At 38.0% G+C, this 24,547-nt stretch overlaps 2 protein-coding genes across 3 annotated transcripts in view; one reads left to right on the forward strand and one right to left on the reverse strand.

The window, feature by feature from the left end:
- Positions 1-24,547, reverse strand: part of LOC134677097 (dihydrofolate reductase) — a 262,050-nt gene that overhangs the window by 226,843 nt on the left and 10,660 nt on the right. The window contains exons 3-4 of one of the 2 annotated variants that reach the window (XM_063535550.1): positions 21,307-21,417; positions 20,089-20,285 (exon numbers count right to left, since the gene is read on the reverse strand). In XM_063535550.1, coding sequence (XP_063391620.1) covers positions 20,097-20,285; positions 21,307-21,417 — 300 coding nt within the window. In that variant the 3' untranslated portion in view covers positions 20,089-20,096. Of the gene's footprint in view, positions 1-19,015; positions 20,286-21,306; positions 21,418-24,547 lie in introns of those variants that run through there. The other variant, XM_063535549.1, reaches the window with a different exon arrangement.
- LOC134677087 (ornithine decarboxylase antizyme) lies at positions 1,063-18,774 on the forward strand. Its single transcript, XM_063535536.1, is given in 8 exon segments — positions 1,063-1,412; positions 10,718-10,819; positions 11,798-11,804; positions 11,806-11,902; positions 12,692-12,798; positions 13,172-13,267; positions 14,726-14,838; positions 15,967-18,774. Coding segments are annotated over 8 exon segments (702 nt in total). The 5' UTR covers positions 1,063-1,389; the 3' UTR covers positions 16,124-18,774.

The following is a 24,547-nucleotide window of genomic DNA, read 5'->3' on the forward strand; positions in this document are numbered from 1 at the left end:
AGGAAACCTGCTTACACGATACAAGCTGCCTGTAGTTTCTGCTTTTACTTACCACTTAGATTACGTTCCCTTTGCATTGCCATGGCACATTACTTTTGAAAACTGTTATTCTCGCCCTTTTTTGGCTGTCTATAAGCAGTTAAATCTGTAAGATCGATAAAGTATTGCTTTATTTGCTTTTGTTCGTAACAAATCGACCTGTTTCATTTGTCATTTTAGTTTAGTTTGCGAAGCTGCCGCATGGCGCTAGCTGTAATATCAGACGTAATGTACGGCCAAGATGAGTTTGACCTGATAATATAACAACTATTTTGTACGGAGTAATACCATACATAATAATTTATTGTAATGTACTAATCTCTTCTAATGTTACCATCTTTGTCTTTTGTATTCTTATTACTATATTTGTCTTTTTATATTAATTTTGTTGTTATTCTTTATGTATATTAATAGTTTTCTTGTTATTCATGTTACCTGTCGTGATTGTTTCACCGGATGGTCTTATCGGAAGATCAGCGCTGGAAGTCGCCAGCAACATGCTGAGGTGAGACCATTTCGTGGCACTCTCTCTTTTTTATTATGTTTTCTCTGTTCAGTGTAAGTTTTTATTTTGTGTTTGTGCTCACGAATAAAATTATTTCTATTTCTATTTCTATTTCTATAATAACTATTCCAAATTTGAAATCGGTAGCGTTAGTACCTAGTTCTCAACATACCTAATGTGACAGACGGGCGGACAGAAAATTTTTTTTACTAATTCAGAAACACATTTGTGACGTCTATGAAAAGGGACCTTCTTGTCGATGACGCTTACGCCATTATTAACTATGCTCCGTTATAAATAGAATGCCGCGCGACGCTGTGCGGCGTAAGCGCGATCGACAATAAGGTCCTTTTTCATAGATAACGCCCCATATTTAGTGATGTGACAGACGGACGGACAGAAAGTCGCACACATTTTTGTTTTTTTTTATTTTACTAATTCAGACACATTTTTTTTGTTTTTGTCCTCATGCGGACAGACACCGGCCGCTTCTGTTTTTGTATTAACGAACGGGCCTCGCACTAAAATCGTCTTTTACGCCGCTTTCGATCTATTTTTGCATTTGGCAGTCTTATTTGGCTCCAGCTTTATTTGTCCTATCTGTCAGTAGCCACTAGGAAATCAAATAATTCGGACGTCGAATATACCCCCAAGACAAATAAAAAAAAACTAAAAAATAATATGCTGTATAAAAATTACAGCATAAAAATATATTTTATAAAATTGCCGTTAAAAAAACCGTTTAGCTAAAACATTCCGTTTGTTGTGATATATTTGTATTTGTTGTTATTTTTGTACGAATTGTATTTTGTTGTATTGTATAGGAGGTTTATTTTGTATGAAGAATGGTCATGATAATGAAGTACTGGTGAGTAGGTGTTTTTTATGATTTACATTGTTTTCATTTATGATTTAGGTGTTTTGCTGTCTTAGAAAAAATATTGTGAGCAACAGTACAAAATTAGGTCTTAAAATTCTCTGGACTTTACAAAACTCACATTTTGTTTGTTTGTTTTTTAAATAAGTTTATTGCATGCCAAAACACGTAAAAATACCCGCCAAGTGCGAGTCGGACTCGCGCACGAAGGGTTCCGTACCATTACGCAAAAAACGGAAAAAAACTCGTTTGTTGTATAGGAGGCCCACTTAAATATTTATTTTATTTTGTTTTTAGTTTGCTTTTTAGTGTTTTTATTTAGGTTAGGGCTTGTGCACAAACCACGTCAAGTTTTTTCGGCTGCTTCTGACCCCCACCTTGATGATATTTTCTTTTCCTATTTTCGTAAAATTTCGGTACGTTACCGGTAAATTTGCACCCTGTCAGTACCGGTACCGATATCTGCGCAGAAGAAAATAACGGACGTTATTTGGTACATTGTATCTATGTGACGTTATCTATGGAAAGGGTCTTTATTGTCGATGGCGTTTACGCCATTATCAACGATGTTCCGATGTAAATACAATGCCGCGAGACGCTGTGCGGCGTAAGCGCCATCGAGAATAAGGTCCCTTTACATAGATAATGCCCCATAGGTACTTACATACTTATTTGTGACGTTATCTATGAAAAGGGACCTTATTGTCGATGGCGCTTACGCCATTATTAACGATGCTCCGATATAAATTCAATACCGCGCTACGCTGTGTGGTATAAGCGCCATCGACAATAAGGTCCCTTTTCATAGATAATGCCCCATTTAATGTCGCCTCAATAGATTACAATGCATTATCAGTCGACTGGTTTGTTGCTCTCTCTTATCAGTAGTATCAGTACTTGAAATAGACGAATGATAATGCGTAGGATGAATACTTAGGTAGGTACTGTCAGCAGCAGAAGTTGCTAAGCAGGCCATGTGTCCACAATGATCTTAACGCGACTTTATTGTTAAGAGAATAAGAGCGTGTCAAAATTTTGACCACCTCGCCCGCTTAGCAACTTCTGCTGCTGACTGTACTAGGTACGTCTATAATTAGGGTTCCGTACCTAAAGGGTAAAACGGGACCCTATTACTAAGACTTCGCCGTCCGTCCGTCCGTCCGTCTGTCACCAGGCTGTATCTCACGAACCGTGATAGCTAGACAGTTGAAATTTTCACAGATGATGTATTTCTGTTGCCGCTTTAACAACAAATACTAAAAACAGAATAAAATAAAGATTTAAATGGGGCTCCCATACAACAAACGTGATTTTTGACCAAAGTTAAGCAACGTCGGGAGTGGTCAGTACTTGGATGGGTGACAGTTTTTTTTTTGCATTATGGTACGGAACCCTTCGTGCGCGAGTCCGACTCGCACTTGCCCGGTTTTATTATATTAACCTGTGGAGCGCCCTAGTATCACACGTGTGATACTAACGCAATTAGGGTCGTAGCGACTCAGTGTTACTACAGATCAATATGGATCAAATTGCTTTACATTAATTTGTTGTAAAGTGGGTTTTCGACGGGTCAAGTATCTATAAACTTAGATACCTACTGACAGACAATACAAAACCTAATATTTAGACCGTAAACTATTGAAGGAAGAATGTTAAAAAAAAACCGGACAAGTGCGAGTCGGACTCGCGCACGAAGGGTTCCGTACCATAATGCAAAAAAAAAGCAAAAAAAAAACGGTCACCCATCCAAGTACTGACCACTCCCGACGTTGCTTAACTTTGGTCAAAAATCACGTTTGTTGTATGGGAGCCCCATTTAAATCTATATTTTATTCTGTTTTTAGTATTTGTTGTTATAGCGGCAACAGAAATACATCATCTGTGAAAATTTCAACTGTCTAGCTATCACGGTTCGTGAGATACAGCCTGGTGACAGACGGACGGACGGACGGACAGCGAAGTCTTAGTAATGGGGTCCCGTTTTACCCTTTGGGTACGGAACCCTAAAAAAACCGGACAAGTGCGAGTCGTACTCGCCCACCGCGGGTTTCGTACTTTTTAGTACTTATTTGTTGTTATAGCGGCAACAGAAATACATCATCGGTGAAAATTTCAACTTTCTACTTATGAGACACAGCCTGGTGTCAGACAGACAGATGGACAGAGTCTTAGTTATAGGGTCCCGTTTTTTACCCTTTGGCAATTTGGGTACGGAACCATAAAAATGGATAGAAGTTTGACGTTTAAGTTTAAAACCGCGGTCGGCAACAAGCGGCCCGCGAACCTCTCACTTGCGGCCCGCGAGCCTCCCTGGCTATTTTGTATGTAATATTGACAAACGACAATGTCTGATAAAGTCATAAATATTAACAAAGTGCGGCCCGCGTCAACTTCGGTAACTACTTATTTGGCCCTTGGCTGCTAAAAGGTTGCCGACCGCTGGTTTAAAATAACACTTGATCTATGCTATAAAAACCGCTGCAGAGTTATCTTGGTCTAATTCTATTAGGAATTGGGTACTAGGTATAAAAAATTGGTGTTATTAAACTTTAAATCGGTTAGTAGTGTAGCCAGTGTAGGTAAAGATAAGTATATGTGACGTTATCTATGAAAAGGGACCTTATTGTCGATGGCGCTTACGCCATTATTAACGATGCTCCGGTATACATTCAATACCGCGCTACGCTGTGTGGCATAAGCGCCATCGACAATAAGGTCCCTTTTCATAGATAATGCCCCATTTGAGCAGATACAGTAACGATGACGTAAGTACATAGTAGTACATACGGGTCAAACCTTCGATAAAAAGATCTCCTCAAGGCTTTACTTGTAACTGACGTAAACGTACTTACAATCGAGGTCAAAGATGTATTACTAATAGTAATTTACTATACAACAAAAATTAAGTACATTTTTTTGAACATTATTAGTTTAATAAAAATATTTAGTGTGTTGCTTATTCGACAGTTCGTGGACTAATATTATTAGTGTCAAATCGTGTGGGTTGCCATGACAACACACTAATAACTATGACTTATATCCCTTGGTTAAACCCGTTAACTCTCTTCTTCCTCGCGTTATCCCGGCATTTTGCCACGGCTCATGGGAGCCTGGAGTCCGCTTGACAACTAATCCCAAGAACTTACGTAGGCACTAGTTAAACACATTAACTCATTACTATTACATAATGATGTAATTATTAATAATGAGAAGTCTTATCTACGGAATGACCAAGTACATACATGATAAAAAATTATAATTTAACAACCTTTTGTTATAACTTGTCTTGATCAAGACTCTTTAAGGTTATCCTTATCAAGGAATTAGTCATGTCAAGGATGATGGTTGATATGTCAGTAATATGTATTTAAAACAATACATTATCTCATTTGAAGAGTCCATATTAACTGATGACCTGTGTCTAGTAATTTATACAGATAACGAATAGTTTGTATACTTATCTTATAATTCATGTAGGTACATAAGTACCTACGTATTTAATTTTATAATAGAATCCACAAGCCAAAAAAATGTAAGGCCTTTATCTTAAAGTATAAAATAGTTATTTACAATACAAGTGCGGAAAAGAGGAACGTTCGTTCGCACGTGTATCGTACAACGTTTTACAGTACATTGGCCCTTTTAACTTTTGACATCGCACGAAAAGTGCTATTTTAGGCACTCTAAATCTATTAGCATAAAATTCGGCCATTCTGCCACAATTATTATAATACGACCTATATGTATATGCGTAAAAGTAGTAATAACCCAATTTTTAACAAAACTCAACTCAATTATACAACCCCTTTGAATTAGAAATAAAACCGGTTTTCGTGAAATCTTCAAAATTTTAAGAATATATGTTTCAAATTTCAAGGTTCAAAGGTGGCTGTGCATTGTCTGACGGATTGAATTTAGACGGAAGAAACAATGCACAATTGGGTATTTTTCTCTACTTAAAATAAATTACATATTTCACACTGCACGAAAAATAAACACCAGATAATTATTAGAAAAAAACATAGATAGGGTGACGGCACCAGTAATGGACACGGCACCAATTATGGACATTTTTTACGTTGATCGAATTTATTAAGCAACTGTCCCAACATTTTTCAACTGGCAACACTAAAGCATAACCAATAGACGTTTGAGCTGTCATTTTGACACATGTCACCAAAATCAGCCGTTTTGTTCTAAGATGGCTGCGAAGTAAAATCTCGTTGCGGGCGGTGGTCATAAAAATCCGTTATTGTTGTTGAAATCGTTAAGGAGGTGAGTACATATTTGTGCATGGTGTTATCTTGTGTTATGTTGTAATGAGATTTAATGTTATTTTTACTGAATAATACTATATTGCAAGTAAATTGAGCTAAGTTGAATATGTCCAATCACAGCAATAAGTTTTTTGTGGGGTTTGTTCATTACTGGATTCGATATTTTATGAAATTCAGTAATGGACAAGTGTCCAAGCTTAAGCTTTTTATTACTTTTTTAGTTTATTGTGTTAAATTATTTAATTTATTGCACTAAACATTTGAGTTGGGTTGATTTTGTGATTGCTCTTTATTTTCCAATAATAGACGATGTCCATAACTGGGTATTTTTAGTTGTCCATAATTGGGCTCTTTGTTTTGTCTTAGATGGATGGATAAATGTGGTCGGACTGCAAAAACTGCCAGGCTAAGGCGAGGCCGACCAAGCCATACGTCAACAGGTTTATTTTGCTATTATAATCCGTTTTTTATTCATCCTATTTTTCGATGAGGCAAATAATAGCTGTCACGTGGTACCACAAATTTGGTCGGACTGCAAAAACTGCCAGGCTAAGGTGAGGCCGACCAAACCATACGTCAACAGGTTTATTTTAGCTATTATAATCCGTTTTTTTCATCCTATTTTTCGACAAGGTAAATTATAGCTGTCACGTGGTACCACAAATTTGGTTGGACTGCAAAAACTCGTAGCCTGGCAGCAAAAACTGCCAATTCTATTTCTTGATTTGTGGTACCACGTGAGAGCTACAATTTACCTCAAATTGTAGCTCTCACGTGGTACCACAAATTTGATCGACCCAATCGCCAATCGGCCGGCCAATACAGGATTTGGCCGACCATTTTTTTTACTGTCCTCAAAGGCAGCTATCGTACCATACAAGTTTCATACGATTTTTCGATAAGATTTTTTTGATGATTTTTTTATAACTGTGGTCGGACTGCAAAAACTGACTGGTTATGGTGAGGCCGACCAAGACACGTCAACAGGTTTATTTTAGCTATTATAATCTGTTTTTTTCGTTCTATTTTTCGATGAGGTAAATTGTAGGGATTCTAGCTGTCACGTGGTACCACAAATTTGGTCGAACTGCAAAAACTGCCAGGCTAAGGTGAGGCCGACCAAGCCATACGTCAATAGGTTTATTTTAGCTATTATAATCCGTTTTTTTCATCCTATAGGTAAATTGTAGCTGTCACGTGGTACCACAAATTTGGTTGGACTGCAAAAACTCGTAGCCTGGCAGCAAAAACTGCCAATTCTATTTCTTGATGAGGTAAATTGTAGCTCTCACGTGGTACCACAAATTTGATCGACCCAATCGCCAATCGGCCGGCCAATACAGGATTTGGCCGACCATTTTTTTTTACTGTCCTCAAAGGCAGCTATCGTACCATACAAGTTTCATACGATTTTTCGATAGGTCTTTTTCATGTTTTTTTTTATAAATTTGGTCGGACTGCAAAAGCTGTCAGGTTAAGGTGAGGCCGACCAAGACATACGTCAACAATTCTATTTTGCTATGAGGTAAATTGTAGGTGTCATGTGGTCCAATAAATCTGGTCGGACTGCAAAAACTGCCAGGCTAAGGTGAGGCCGACCACTTTTTTTTTACTGTCCCCAAGGTCAGGTATCCTACCATACAAGTTTAATTCCATTTTTCGATGAGGTATTTTTTTGATGTTTTTTTGTCCAACGTTTTTGCCATTTGTACAAAATCTGCCAGGTTAAGCCTAGGCCGACCAAGTGCGTTGGAAGGTACTAAATGTCAGGTACCTCTACAGGGTAGGTATATTCTATTTTTTGATCAGGTTTGTTTCATGCAGCCGGCAACCGGATTAGTCCTAGAACTCTTATAGTATAACTTAGAAATCTAAATGAAAGTTCAAATAGCGTTAATAAAAGTTGATTTGTGACATTATTTGTTTCATTTATGTGTTCAATACAAAAGTGTCCATTAATGGATGTTCATAATTGGGTCAATGTCCATGACTGGGTGTCCATTACTGAATTTTTGATGTCCATCAATGGTGATTTCGTAAATTTCAATTTATATATTTTTTATTAATTATGTATTAAACATACAGAATTTTTGGTTTTGTTTAAATGTTCCTCATGTATTTGAGTGCCGAAAAAAAAATCACCATTTTTGTATCGTCAAAAAACATCCCATTTTTAAACGAAATTCTAATTTAGTGCGCTTAACATGTCCATGATTGGTGCCGTCACTCTAGCCGTTATTTATCACCACAATTTCTATTTAATAAATCGGATTGACATATAAAAAGTAGGTGAGTTGACGTTGACGGCACTACACGTTTTCATATAAATTCCATATTAGCAAATCGTTTTGACAGTTCTAAAAAAGAAGCTGATTTGACTAGTAGGAAAGTAGTTATATTTCAATCCGATTTATTAAATAGAAATTGTGGTTATAAATAACTGCTATCTATGTTTTTTTCTAATAATTATCTGGTGTTTATTTTTCGTGCAGCGTGAAATAATTTATTTTAAGTAGAGAAAAATACCTACTTTGATATAATTTACACTTCGCTGGCCCAATATTACAAGGTTCTATGTTACATTTTGAAGATAGTTGCAATTCGACTTAATGTCACTAAGACAATGTTCAAATTTCAGTACGATAAAGTGAAACATAGAACCCTGTCATATTGGGCCAGCGACTTGGCAACAGCATCGGTATCTATTGTTTACATAATTATTATGAGGTCCAGGTCCAGACACTATCAGTATGACATGAATAATATTGTTATTCTCTCGTTACATACAAAAGTCAATGTGTCTTATCGCCATATAAGGACAAGGGGCTCAAAATATCTGAACATGCACTTTTTGATAATAGAGGCTCTGTTCAGATATTTGTGAACAGTTTGGCTTGTACGATGTATCTTAAGGGTCTTGGAGTTCAAAATATATATAAATTTTGTCACCTTATTGTAGGGTTACCATAACTATAGGGACGTAGACCGGGATTTTTTTAAATTTTCTTTTGGCGACCGCAGGGCAACCCCCTACTTTATTGCAAATGGTCGAATGACCATGACACAACAAATTGATGCAAAGCAATTTGACCCATATTGATCTGTAGTAACACGCGTCTGATACTGAGTCGCTACGACCCAAATTGAGATAGTATCACACGTGTGATACTAGGGCGCTCCACGGGTGAAGGTGAAGAAATGTGTATATATTTATGAACTTGACTGTACCAAGTGCACAGACTAAATAACAGTACTAGGTACAGAAGACACACTGTAACAAAACGCGTCTGTCACGATCAGCACAGATATGGCCGCTAGATGGCGACAGCGCCACGCGCGGCTTATGGCAAACCCCAAAATTGGGGTCGAACGGATGTACTTTTAGCTACCTGTAGCAAAGCGACGAAATCGCGGAGTGAGCCACACCTGCCAAGTGTTAGTTTCTGTACCGAATTAGTCTTGACTACAGTCTATATAATAAGAACTTCGCAGAAGTAAGCTTGTGGTTACAAATCCGGCACTTTTAGCGGTAATAATTTGAAGTAAATTATACGTATTGACCATGCTACATTAGATAATTCAATAATTATTAACAATTAAAGAGCCTGACAAAAACTGCACGCTTGCTTCTGTGGAGTACTTTCTAATGCTAAAAAAAACGAACTATAGTTGAAATGTGACCTTGAAATTTCAATTCACTTGATTTCACCCTCTTCTATTTATGTACCCTCGTGTTACGGAAAACGTGTTCTACCCAAGGTCGGCACGTGTGCGTAGGTCGACTTCATTATTCACTTTTAGGGCTTCTTCAACTGAATAACTAAACTTTTAAAATGAAGGAGAATTCCTACCAAAGCTTCTTTTGTTTAATTCTGGAAACGCTGGAAAGTTGAGACTTTATTTGAAACTGTTCGTTGTTAGCTTCCATGGAATTCCATCAGGCCATTTCTCTTGCGCAAGAATAGACGTACGTGTTTATATAAAATATATTAATCGTTGATGTGTTAACAGCCAGCAGAGCAATGCTATGACGAGAGCTCTTTATAAGTAAAAACTTACCCCCTTATTCATAAACGTTTGCTAAAGTTGACAAGCCAATAATAATCGTTTGTCCCTTTCCATCATACCAATACGTCGGAAAAAAAAAACTAATCCTTCAAAATCTCAAAATGTCGGTAGAAAATACCTAATCCTTCAGACTTATTGACTCTTAGCCTTAAGAAACTGTGTACCTAATTAGAAATGGGTTTATTTTTATAAAGTTAATTATGCTATTCGTACTAGTCGTATTACTATTATTACATTGGGATTATTTTATTGTTATTTTATTTATGCACATATGGTTCATGTTGTTCAAATACCTATAGACCGTCACTCCTTAAATCATGAGTGCTAGCGAAACATGTGGATCACGGAGTGGATGTCTCATGTCACAGAATAAATAATAGTACTAGGTACAGAAGACTCACTCTCTAACAAAACGCGTCTGTCACGATCAGCACAGATATGGCCGCTAGGTGGCGACAGCGCCCCGCGCGGCTTATGGCAAACCCCAAAATTGGGGTCGAACGGATGTACTTTTATCTACCTGTAGTAAAGCGACGAAATCGCGGAGTGAGCCACGCCTGCTCATGAGTCAAAACTCGGGGTCCTCTTCACTAGACTGACCAGACGTAGTACAACATGGTACAAATAGAAGAGTAGGAGGCGTTTGCTCAGCTGTAGGACACAATTAGGCTCGTTAGATAAAGATAGTTTATTATTCAAGTAAACATATTACAATGCGCTTATGAACGTCAAAGAATGCTACACCTACACCTCTGCCTCGAGAAGATTTAAATCCCCCCTCAATTGGAGGAGGGTATCCCAATATGGGACCGGGCAACAAACTCGGCAAGACACATCTTTTCAAAACTTTTCTTTTCATCTTATAATTAGCTATTATTATAATTAGTATAAAAATAGAATTTAGATTAGTATAGAATGCATTATACTATAATATTTGTTTGTTTGTTACAGCGGCGATGGCGCGTCCCTGAGCGCCGCCGGCAGCAAGCGCTCCGCCGTCTCGGCTTCGGACGCCGAGTGCTTCTCGCTGTGCCTGGGCGCCGGGCCTCTGTGGTAAGTGGACCTTTACCTTTAAGGAACATAAGTTTTTGGCAAAAATTCCATTTTCGGTACAAGCTTTTATCGCTGACTGTACTTTTCTTAAGACAGACAACTAATACTCATCGAGACAATTCTAAAAACCCCTAACATAATTAGGTTGCGTTGTTTCATAACAGAGTTCCTATGGCCACCTCCTGTCTCCATCATCAGATCAGCTCGATGGTACATAATATTGCATTGTCATCCGATGCATGCAAAATTTCAGCTCAATCGGAAACCGGGAAGTGGATCAAATTTAACTTGCAAGATTTGATTACACAGACAGACAGACAGACAACAGTCAGGTGAAACTAAATAAAAGCTTGTAATATAGAGGTAGACCACAGTGACGTAAGCATACACCTCTAAAGGAAAGCAGAAACAGGAAACTGAGCTATGCTACTATTTAATTTAGTAACAAAATTAGTCAATTAAGAAATGGACCAACGATAGAACCCTGAGGGACTCCTCTAACTTTACTAGTTACATTAAAACTGTGCATTAAATATAGGTACAACAGTTTTCTTCATGCTATGGCTTGATTGAATGCAATACAAGTTCAGACAGCAGACAGATTAAAGTGATCCTATTTTTAATTGATCATATCATGATCTACCCAGTCGAATGCTTTAGAAAAGTCGAAAAATGGTAAGTAGGCCATGTAGTGAGTAGATCTAATCTGCACAATTGACGGCACGTACATTAAAATATTATTTTTCCACCGCCTGGTACTCTCTTCCCGTCTTTTCTAGGTCACCTGACTGACACAAGCCTACGTCATCACGCGACAGCGCTATATGATAGTATGCGATAGCGCTATATATAGCGGCCATGTTATTGTGACGTAGGCTTGTGTCACTCTGGGAAGAGAAGACCATGTTTTATCAGACTATGTTTTCCACAAAGATTTTTAGAAATAGAAAGAAGAATTGATTGTTATTCTATTTCCAGGTGGTCCTGATGTCCCAGCGAACGACTCGGCACCGCCCGGAGGGGTGAACAGCGGGGCCTCGAGCCCCGCTACCCCATCCACCCCCACCCACGACGACAACAATCGTAAGATTCTTCTTCGTTTTTAGATATACTCCTCCAGTTTTTTCGACGCCAATGATTATGTTTACACTTTTGCACTATACCCCCGAAAAAAGTAAACATCTTTGACGTCGACTGTACCTACAGTGTTTTTTCCAAAGTGCCCATCTGGTTGGAAATCAGTTTGGTCCGTTTTGGGCTCTCCTGAAAAATCGCGTTTTGTCCATTAAGCCCTTTGAGCGTACGGTAGTCGATATGGAAATAATACAAAAATACAGCACCTGAAAGTTTCAAAATTTAAGTTTGTTTTCACTTCCATAAACGAAATAAATAAGGATACCATTCGATTCCTCACATGTTATGCAAAAAAAGATTGTATAGCAACTATATACATAAACGCAATATTTCACCGACAAAAACGCAATTTTCTTGTTTTGTTCATACTTTAAGATGGACTCTCAGTGTTAAGGGCGTTTCGCGAGTAAAGTACGACTGTCGGACTTTGACTATCATTTCTGACCTTTTAGCAGCCAAGGGCCACATAGTAGTTAACGAAGATGACGCGGGCCGCACTTTGGTAATATTTGTGACTTTAGCAGACATTGTCGATCGTCAGTCCTACATACAAAATAGCCAGGGAGGCTCGCGGGCCGCAAGCGAGAGGTTGGGGGGCCGCATGCGGCCCGCGGGCCGCTGGTTGCCGACCGCTGCTTTAATGCAATGGGCCCCTATAGACATTTGATCCTAAAAACAAACCTGATTGATTGATACTATAAATGAAAATTAGTCATCTAGCCTTTTGTAATATTACAGGAGACTTGTTGAGCGCGCTACTATGGGGCAGCGCGTCCTCGCTCAGCGGCAGCGCCGAGAGCCTCTGCTCCGAGCACCCCGCGCTGCAGACGCAGCATCAGCAAGCGGTTCGTATTCTTATTTGTACTACATATAATCTTCGGCAAAAAAGGTAGTCAATACCAAACAATAATTGTGAAGAATGGCAGAAACATTGCGAACGAGTCGCCAGTTTGTGATGTAATCTTTTTCATTTGATTATATTTTATTTTTATTTTGTTACTAAGGGGGTAAAATTTAGTTTTGTGAATGAATATTGCCAATCTAAAAGTGGAGTGTTTTTCAGTAGATTTTCATCAAAAAACGATCGACGTCAAATGTCGTCTTTTGGCGTCGTTGTCACGATTTTGCGTTGACGTCAATTGCCGTCTGTGGCGTTCAAAAGGTTAAAGAAAGCCTAGCCAAATCCAGATTGTTATTTTAAATGTTTCAAATTTGCAGGTGGTTAACAAGATCCTGGAGCGTAAGGACCGCCAGCCCGTGAAGATCGACTTCAAAATCTTCCTCACTGAGAACACCGTCACCCGTTGGGAGGCTGTGAGTATACACCGCAATCACGTATAATACGACTTATCGCATTGTAGTGTGTGTACTACGCCTTACTAGTGCACTATATACAGGGTGCTTCCTGTAACAGGAGCAATAAATTAAACTAAAGGCTGTACTCCTTAAACTGACCAACATTTGTTCAGCAATTTTTAAAAATTATGAATCATTTAGACTTCCTTTTTTTCATACATAATAAATATTGCCTTCAATGTACGCTGACATCAGTGTGTTTGACGTTACTTGTCACGCTTTTGACATAACAAAATTTGCAATACATTGCGTCTTAGAATAAACTTTAAAGTGTAATAAAAATCAAACCATGAGTTATTTTCAAAAGTTGCTGAACAAATGTTGGTCAGTTTGAGGAGTACAGCCTACAGTTTAATTTATTGCTCCTGTTACAGAAAACACACTGTATACTGTATATATAATGGCTTGTACTTGTTACTTATGACAGAATAAACCTATACTCCAGAGATATTGTTGTCTAACGTCCCACACCACATGGCGACCCTGCCAGGATCGCCATGTGAGGTGGGGCCTTAAAGAACTCGATAGTACGAAATATAAGTTTATTCTGATATATGATGTTTATTCTTTTATTGAGGTGTGCAATAAAGAGTATTTGTATTGTATTGTATGATACTTATGCTAGGATTTATAATATATAGGGTACATGTGAGAGAGTGTGCGTGTCATAATATGGTGCACACTACAGCATATCACGGTTAATACCTACGCTTGTCCGCTTGAGGATGTTACTCCACCTATCCAATTTCTTTGTCCAATATGTATTGCATCTCATATTTTGCTTAATGAGAGTTAGACTTAGACGCCATGACATTGGACAGAGCTATAGTTATAATGACATCTAATTAGTAATTGTTCGAGGTTCGAGACCTCGAACAAGATGGGAGGATGAACTCACAGCGGGTCCGAACTGGAGAAGAGTGGCCCACGACAAACCTCAATGGAAAGAGCTAGAGGAGGCCTTTGCCAAGCGGCACACTGAGCTTAGAGATAAACTCTAACTCAGAAATAAGTTTTTGGCAAAAATTTCATTTTTGGTACAAGCTTTTATCGCTGACTGTACTTTTCTTACGACAGACAACTAATACTCATCGAGACAATTCTATTCTAAAAACCCCTGACACAATTAGGTTGCGTTGTTTCATCACAGAGTTTCTATGGCCACCTCCTGTCTCCATCATCAGATCAGTTCGACAGTACCATATTATTGTATTGTCATCAGAACTACATACAACTGCCAATTTTCATGACGCTACGATCCTTGGAAGATGGTTAAATTAGTTACCTTAGATTCCATTACATAGTTACATACAGGTCGACCTAATAAAAGCTTTTGAATAAAAAAGGGCTAGATAGATAGAATTAGTAATTACCTCCAATGATTCAGTATAGAATATATGACTTGTATAATTGCAGGTGGTGCAAGGCAACACCATGTTTCTGCGTCTGCCCGGAGTGCTGCAAGCCGGCAGCAAGGAGAGTTTCATGCTGCTGCTCGACTTCGCTGAAGAGCGCCTGCATGTTGCTCAGTAAGTATTTATATAAAGTTAGATATGGTCCTCACCACAACCACTCACCAAAATAGACCAGCAGAAGTGGAGATGGGCTGGCCACATGCTGAGAGACAGGCGGAAAAATGGTGTAAAACTGTAACAGATTGGTACCCAAGAGGCTGTACACGGAGCCAGAGGAGACCTCGAACAAGATGGGGGGATGAACTCAAACTCACAGCGGGCCCGAACTGGAGAAGAGTGGCCCACGACAGACCCCAATGGAAAGAGCTAGAGGAGGCCTTTGACAAGCGGCACACTGAGCTTAGAGATATACTCTAACTCAGAACAAAGGGGCTAGATAGATATGGTCCGAGAAACGTTTCCTTGCTCTTAGCCGGCATGACATTATGGTCTATACAGACATGCCAAGTCTCCGTTACACATGAGAGCTTCGAGCCAACTGCAAGAACTTCATGCTGCTGCTCGACTTCGCCAAAGAGTGCCTGGATGTAGCTAAATAAGTATTTATACACTCATCAGTAAGTATAAAATCATGCCGTCTCCATTATACAGGAGTGCTTTAAGCCGGCAGCAAGAGTTTCATGCTAGTGCTGGACACTGTAGAACGCCTGCATGTTGCTCAGTAAGTATTTATATTCATGTCAAGTCTCCGTTATACAAGGTTTCAAGCCGGCAGCAAGGAGAGCTTCATGCTGCTGCTCGACTTTGCTGAAGAGCGCCTGCATGTTGCTCAGTAAGTATTCAAATAAGGTTAGATAGGGTCCAAGAAACGCTGGTGGCCTAGCAGTAAGAGCGTGCGACTTGCAATCCGGAGGTCGCGGGTTCGAACCCCGGCTTGTACCAATGAGATTTTCGGAATTTATTTACGATAATATCATTTGATATTTACCAGCCGCTTCTCGGTGAAGGAAAAACATCGTATCATGAGGCCAACTAATCCCAATAAGGCCTAGTTTATCCCCTGGGTTTGGAATGTCAGATGGCAATCGCTTTCGTAAAAACTAGTGCCTACGCCATTTCTTGGGATTCGTTGTCAAGCGGACCCCAGGCTCCCATGAGCCGTGGCATAATGCCGGGACAACGCGAGGAAGATGATTTAAATACCTAAAGATAGAGAGTATAACTATTTTATTTCTATTTCAGCTGCATAATCTGCGTGCTGAAGTCCCGCGGCGACCGCGCCACACTCCTGCGCACCTTCATGTTCATGGGCTTCTCCCCCCTCCCCCCCACCGCGCCGCTGCTCCCCCCCGACGTCGCCAACCCCGACTACATCTTCCTGCACTACAACATGCAGTAAGCCCCGGTATGATTCTGTCTCCAGTCTGAATATACTTGGGGCATACTGAAAATTCCTGGACTGGCCACTTAAATAAGTCTTCAGAATCCAGAAAATTTAAGTATGGCCCACGTATCTAGTGTGAAATGAGTCTTGAATTTGATTGTGACTTCTAAAGATCGGTTTTCCTAGCGGTGTCGCCATATAGCGGCCGTCTCCATACTAAATAATACGGCTAAATATGGATGTCGTAGTATTTGTATGGAGACGGCACCGCTATCCTAGGAAACTGGAGCATAAAGGGTCAGAAATGCCCAAGATTTGATGTTGCAGGCGTTTGTAGGCTGCGTTGACCGCATTTCATTATTTTTGTTGGTCAGCGACAAAAAATGTCACAGATAATCGTGCAGATCACATCTCTCACACGACAACATCATTGGAAATCTTACAAAACACATTACTCACACAAAATCGATAGTCTATATATGTGAAATAACTCGTTTCTTGCGACTAGCTATATAAAAGTGAGTCATTTTACAACTTCACTTTAGTGAAACTATCATTTAAAAAAAATAGTCCTCAAAAAAAAGACTGCACGACAGAATCATACCTTTATTATTGTAGCAATGCTATACTTAAACATGTGAGTTGTACATACAGAGAACTAACTGCACATCGGTGGACCTTCTGCCTTTTGTAATAAGGTTTATCAATATACAGTTAGTGTGGGCAATGGTACCACCAGAGTCGACCATCCATATAGCCTCTAGACGTCAAAACTTGCCAATACAAATGCAATTTTGATTTGTCAAAATAAAGATTCAATTTAGAATGGAACGAGAGACCTTTTTATAGGCTCTGGGCTAGAGGATAGAGAACCAAAAGTACCGGTTTACTTGAATTTTGCTCAAAAATGTTTAAGATAGCATTGGTCAAGGCAACTCGAATGTAATCCGGTTTCGGCAGTAGTGCGATTAGTAATAGTTGGCCTTACGGTTCTGTTGCGATCTTAATTAATTTTTACCCCGACAGAATTATAAACACAGTATTTTGTAATCATTATAAATGTCTTACCGGTGCCAGATATACATTGAGTGAGATGCGTAAAATCTAAGACAATTTCGTGCTTTATATTTGACAGTTAAACGAGATGGCGCTTAAGATCGGTTTTCCTAGGTTAGCGGTGCCGTCATATAGCGGCCGGCTCCATACTAAATAATACGGCTAAATATGGATGTCGTAGTATTTGTATGGAGACGGCCGCTATATGACGGCACCGCTATCCTAGGAAACTAGAGCATTAGCTCCATATATTGTGCGGTAACTCTGACCGTTAATAGTTGACGTTTGTTAAAAATTACAAAACATAATATGGCGCAGTACAGCGCCCTCTGTTTATGGATATCAAACTAAGGGGCACGTTTTTTTCTTAGACTTTACCTCTCTATTATCAATTCTCTTTGCCGCTCAAAAACATTAAAACATTTGACAGTCCGGTCAAATCTAGTGGCCGCTTTCATTTAAAAAATTACATCTTCAAAGCTTTGAGTCAATTTTAAAAGCATACCTTAGGTTACAACTGTGTTTAACTGTTGGGAAGAAGTTACAGTTATCTAGAAGGCATTGAGGTAGTATTTTCGATGAGCACATTTCAAACACTTTGTCACGGCTTGCTTAGAGTAATGGCGACAACAAGTCTTATATTGGTATTTAGATATTAAGTATATATCGATCTTACTCGATTGCTTGGTTTTAAAGTATTATAATAATGTTTAGGGCAGATATTAACATTGGTAATCAATTTCATACGTTGTAGTTTTTGAATTATTTTTGATAGTGTTTGGCCTATTTTTTTATTTAATTTCGATCGAATTAAAAACAGTATTGTATTTGACAAGCAAACGAGTAAAATTGTATTTAATTTCTACAAAGTCAGCTTTGGATATATGCTAACTTAAAATCATTATTATATATATTAAATCTGAACGAGTAGAAATTTTAATAATTTCTTTATTCATTATTATTGTAATAACAAGTATGTATGTCGTCGTGTATTATCAATATTCACCCTATCCGGGATAGTGCGAAAAAAACAAGAAAAAATAATAAAAAAAAAACTAAAAAATAAATAAAAATCCAAAAAAATGTTTGTAAAAATATTTCGAACTCACGGGATTTTTGTACACAATTCTGTTGACACAAACACCAGCAGTCCGAAATATTTTCTTTCTTTATTATATAAAATCACATTTTTTTCCTACGCTGCGAACTAGCAAAAATTATTTTACTAAAATTAACTTTTGCTATTTAGTGGTTAAATAATATATAAAGTACTTAGCTGGTAAGTGGTTTTATGTTAATTCCTGTATTTAGTATTACGATTATTTCTCGCCTTTATGAGCATAATTATGTATACAAATACAAACCAACAAACATAATTTTGTGTGGGCATACCATGAGTATTTCTTCATCATTTGTGTATACGGGATTATGCTCTGGGGTAACGTATAGATTATAATTTGACAGCGTGTTCACATTTTCAGTATTTTTCACTAAAAGTATTATTCGATCTTTGTTCTTTGTTAAAAGTGAATAGGACACGCTGTATGTAGAATAACGGTAACTTTAAATGTATTATTAATTGATAAACGATTAAAGTAAATCTTAATCAATATTGTTGTTTATTTCTACACTTTTAATTTTATTCCTAACAAAAACATTACAAATTTTTTTGAACTTTTTTGTATTGAAGTTGAAGCATATATGATTTAGTATAGAAAGGTAGGTATGGCGCCATCTTTTTCGAGCGATGGCGTATTCTTATATTTGCCAAAAAAACTATGAGTCTTGCCAGTTATTTGCGCAAAATATGAATATAATTATTTGCAAAGGAATATTAAAACGAACGGAGGGCAGTGCAAAAATAACTTTATTGCTAATATACAAAATATAACACCTTATCATATGACAAAATTCTGGTAAATCATTTTAACATTATATAAACATCCATAGGCTAGCGTAATTTTAACCCTTTGACCACCATCAGTTGGCCATAGCCTGCATACTGAGCCTTAATACGTTCAAATAAAGTTTATTATTGCATTTATACAAAATAGGCGTGGCGGTCAAAAGATCGACAAATGTGGCTTTCTATTAGAGAAGGATCCTTATGCTTCATGTGCAATAAGGACCTTTCTATCAGAATTTCTGTTGGAATTTCAGATAAAAATGTCCTTATTGCACTTGAAGTACCTATAAGAATTGTAACAACCCTTCCGTGATGGAAAACCACAAATAAATGCAGGTGAGCTAAAGCTAAGAGTGCCACCTTGTGGCCTTATTTAGAATGAAATACTTGACATTGACCGTTCAAACTTTTAAAACATATACAGGGTAATTTTTGGACTGTTAGCCATATTGTGCGAGGTGATTAGGTAGGTCATACTGAACAACTTTTTCTATGGGACTAACCCCGAAATCCCAAAAAAAATTGGTCTCCCCATAGAAAACGTCAATATCCACACGACCAAAATCTATGAAACGGCCAAAAAATTTTTTGTGATTTCGGAGTTGGTACCATAGAAAAAGTTGTTCAGTATGGCCTACCGAATCACCTCGCACAATATGGCTAACGGTCCAAAAATGACCCTGTATAAATCTTCTAACGACACGGCCGTCCTGACTTAACATAGGTCCTAGATTGTAAAACCCTAGTGCAATTCTTATAACTTGCAAAAGTTGCAATATTCTGCAAGCGGTATATTTAAATGAAAAAAAAAACAGGACAAGTGCAAGTCGGACTCGCTTACCGAGGATTCCGTACTTTTTAATATTTATTGTTATAGCGGCAACAGAAATACATCATCTGTGAAAATTTCGACTGTCCAGCTATCACGATTCATGAAATTATAGCCTTGTGACAGACAGACGGCCAGTGGAGTCTTAGTAATAGGGTTTTTACCCTTTGGGTACGGAACCATGAAAAGGAAAGCTTTTAGAGCCTCTTATAAACCCTAAAGAAGTAACTGATGTCTCCCTCCACCTGTCTTTCTTCAGGTATCTCCTCCTCATTGACCAGGTGGAACTGCTGCTTGTCAATGTTCGGGAAGAAGGTGTCACAGTCGAATGACTTCTGGATCTCTGTCAGGTAGATCTTGCCACAGTTTGGGTGGGCCATGGCTGCCTGAAAAGAAATGAGGGTATTTTAGTATCAGTGAGTTTTTTTGACCTAGTGAAGCGGGGTTTTAAGATGAGTAAGTGGGTCAATATCTTAGCTTACTACCTCATAAATGTTGCATAACATGTTGAGATATATGATTACTGATAGTCTCGTCATATATCTAGGGTCAAAGGTTATCACTAAACTAAATTAGATTATGTCTAGAGACAATTTTGATGTAGTGTCGTGGCCAGATCTGGAGCTGTTTCCCACTGGCGTCCAATTTTTTGCGGTACGGTTTTTTGCAGGATCCCGTTTTAGTAGTATAGGTGCTAATATAGTAACTTTCACACGAGGATTCTGTTTGCGGGATCCTGCATGCATACTACAGAAAACGGGATCCTGCAAACCGTATACCGGCAAAAAACTGGACGTCAGTGAGAAACAGCTCTAAGAAGGGATTATTTCATGAATTCATGATGTGACAATCATTTCATGAAATGATCGGCTGGCCACGTCATGAAAGAGTCAAACGTAACTTAACCATATCATGAAGTGACTAATAAATGGCATTTCATGAAATGATCACGCAACTGGTGTGCCGTCTCTCTTAAGGATCTGTATATTACAACGCGCACATGTACGTCTACGCATACGCGTTCGGTGTGCACAGGCCTTTAAGCCTCCCATACAGATCATAATATTTAATTTTTAACAAGCAGAAACGTCTGCGAACGATGCTATTAAACTTATAATAAATTTAAAAACAGAAAAGTTCCTGTCTTGGGTGAGACTTGAACTCACGGCCTCTGGATCCAGATTCTTCAGATCTCAAGATTTTGTGCATTGTAACAAAAAAATTAAAAATGACAGGGCTCATTTAGACAGCGCGCGAACTCGCATGCGATTTTAGTTACATCGCGGACCCTTGAGGTTACATCAATTCGACCGATCAAATAACGCAATGTAATGAAACTCGCATGCGAGTTCTCGCACCGTCTAAATGAGCCCTAATGTATGTGTTAATGTAGGCAAACGAATTTACCTGATATATTGATGATCCTCCTATGACCCATGTGCTCTCAATATCTGGCCGGCTGTCAATATACTTAATGGCCTCATCCAGGCTTGGAACCACTATTACACCTTCAGGGACCTAAAACATAGAATGAAACGGTTAAACAGATTTTGATAAAAAAAACCGGGCAAGTGCGAGTCGGACTCGCGCAAATTAAGATAATGACAAGGACTTTAGTTTAAAAAAATATATTTATTTAAACTGACAGAGTAACCACTTAGCTTACAATCAAGATTATTCTAACTTAAAATGACTTAAGAGCTAGTATTTATAATTAAATAATGCAATTCAGCATTGACGCATGTTCCAGTTACGCAATGCTGAATCTTCTAATTAGCTTTCGCTGACAAAATATATATTAGGGGTGCTGGCACCCTTAACTCCTCCCTCCTTAAGAGAGAAATTATCTGAAGGTGGCAAAGTCGGCTTCAGAGAATTTCGTCTGAAAAATACAGAATGTAGTTTATACGTTAAGTATATAGTTACTATTACAAGTAAAATGGTATATAAAACGATGGTCCAGACACTGACTCTATTACTAATGATATAACTCTCACTGTAATCACTTTCACTGTTATATTTTACGCTGTTGAGAATGTCTTTTACGTCGCTGAAGTCCACGCCTCGCAGATCTACCTCGTTCTCGTTCTTCTGGATCTCTGCTTGCAGTTCCGGCAGTACAACAGGGGGTAAAATGTAGTTGGTAATTGTAGTGTTAGTTACTGCTTTCATGATGATGTCTTCTATCTGCGTCTCACAGTATTTAGCTGGGGTCAATATGTAGGTTCCCTCCAAGTTGTGTTTCGAAACCTCGTCTCCGCATGTTTCGGTTATCACTGTTCTTTTTCTGGTGTAAAGAAGCCAATGGTCAGATGTAATCTTCTGTATAACTGTGTCTTCTGTTTTGATGGTTTGCTGGTTGCATTTCGATATGTTATCTTTAAGTAACATCAGTTGTTCTATGCATGTTGCTGCTGGATGTTGTACTACATCGTTGTCCGTGCAGATGTGTTTGTCCTCTTCGATTTCCTCGCAGTATCTTGCCACGGGTCGGAATTTCAATCTATTCATCATAAGGTAGGGGTATTTGGGAATAATGGTAAGTGTCTTTTTGGTTTCGGGGTTGTAAATTGGAACAGGTATAATTTTGTAGTAAATATATGTGTTTTTCTCAATTAATGGGATATCTAGTATAAAAGTTAAGCGACTATGACTAATAAATGATTTAAGGTCTATACTACGTTCTATCTTAACTAGATTTTCCTTTGACACGGGATAAACTAAGGTTGCATGTTTTTCTACTTCATAAAGGACTTTAATGAATTCAGTTGAGTTTATTATGGATTGATGCAAGGTTGACAATTTACTAAAAGCAATAGCTGTTTCTATCTCCTGTATAATATTGTAAATAGTGCGAAAGTTATTTAGAATCTGATACATGCTATTCATTAAGGAAATTAAATTGAAAAGTTTTGTCTCGTCTTTTTGGACTGTCTCTAGTTGTTTGGTTTTATAACCCAAGTGTTTAACGTTAAAATTAATGTCGCTCGAAACGTTTGTTAATTTATCAAGTGCCTTTTGGAGTAATGTTACCTTATTCTCTACTGATATTTCCTTATGTTTCATCTTTTCTATTATCGCATCAAATCTAATAGCATCATTATTATCTAAATTACCTGTTATTACCTTAACTATGGATCCTAATGGGTTGAGAATACCTCTTTTAGTTCTTGCAGTTGGTAAGATCTGTAAAAGTCTATCTCGGGATAGTTCAGTAAATGAATTTATTTGTACTTCTAAACCCATTAGTTCTCTTCTTGTATCTATATTACTATCAATTATATGTTTTAACTTGTTATACTGATCTAAATTTATTTCTAATAGTGAACTTATTGACTCTAAATCTATAGTCTTAATAATGCTCCAGGAGCTAGTCCTCATCAGAGCTGTGCCCATCCTGACTGGAGCTATCCCCGGATTCCGCTCGAGGTTTTGGATGTTGAGACTGCATCCCTGATGTACCAGGACCATCAGTAATATCACTCGCCACCTGTGGAGGTCGTTTGACATTTTTGAGTGCTACACGAGTATTTCTTTTTCTAACTTGTACGGGAATTATGTTTTTGTCCGGTTTACCTATAACTGTGGCTTTTTCGTACCTAGGTTTTTCTTTAGCCTTACGGATTCTAGTATCTTTCATGTAAATGGTATCACCCTCTTTAATTTCTGGTGGTACTTCACCGCCTTTCTTGTCCCTGACTTTAATTTTATCATTAACTAATTTCTCACTCACGTATTCGTACAATACCTTTAACCTTCTCCTGTGATCTATAAGTAATTTCTGCATTAAATTTCGCTCTCTATCCGTATCGAATGTATTTCCTGATTCTGTGTGCCCAAAAACTAATTCGAAAGGGGTAAATGTCGTGGCACTGTGTATTGAATTATTATAAGCCATTATGGCATACGTCATGACTGATGCTGCATCTTGGTCACTTCTATCATACTTCGCTAAACGGTAAATTTCGATTATTGTAGAATGAAATCGTTCTACTACGGCCATTGAATTAGGATTGTTCGGAGTTCCTATGTGCAATTCTATTTTATATAATTTTAATAGTTCTTTCATAAGTTCATTGTTAAATTCTGTACCCGAATCGCAGCTAATCTTTTTGGGAACGCCGTACATACTGAAATATTTAATCAAAGCTCTTACTACTTCCGGCGTACTTCGATTGGGTATACTTATTGCCTGGCCTAACTTGCTAAACGCGTCTACAGCTGTTAAATAATATCTACTTTCGATAAATAAAAGATCTATAAATATTTCCTGAAATGGTGATTCCTGACTCTGTGTTAATTGGATATACGGTTTCATGGGTTTCCTTTCATATTTCATCTTACGACATTGTTCACACGCATTAATTATAGCTGCAATGGTCTCTTTCATATTACTCCACCAATAATCTCTTTTAAGTTTTGCTAGCGTTTCATTAATGCCCCTATGGCATGTTTTGCCCTCGTGATATTTTATGACTATTTGTTTTATGTCATGTTCATCTGTTAATGTTACGATTCTTTCTGTGCATTCGATTAAATTTTGTGTACCTTTTTTATAAAGTTGCGTTACGACATTACTGAAAGTTTTTCTAAATTCTGGTGATTCGAAATAGATAAAATATTTATTTTTAAGGTCTACATACTCTTT

The sequence above is a fragment of the Cydia fagiglandana genome, chromosome 25 (assembly GCF_963556715.1).
Source record: "Cydia fagiglandana chromosome 25, ilCydFagi1.1, whole genome shotgun sequence".
In the NCBI taxonomy this organism is placed as follows: Eukaryota; Metazoa; Arthropoda; class Insecta; order Lepidoptera; family Tortricidae; genus Cydia; species Cydia fagiglandana.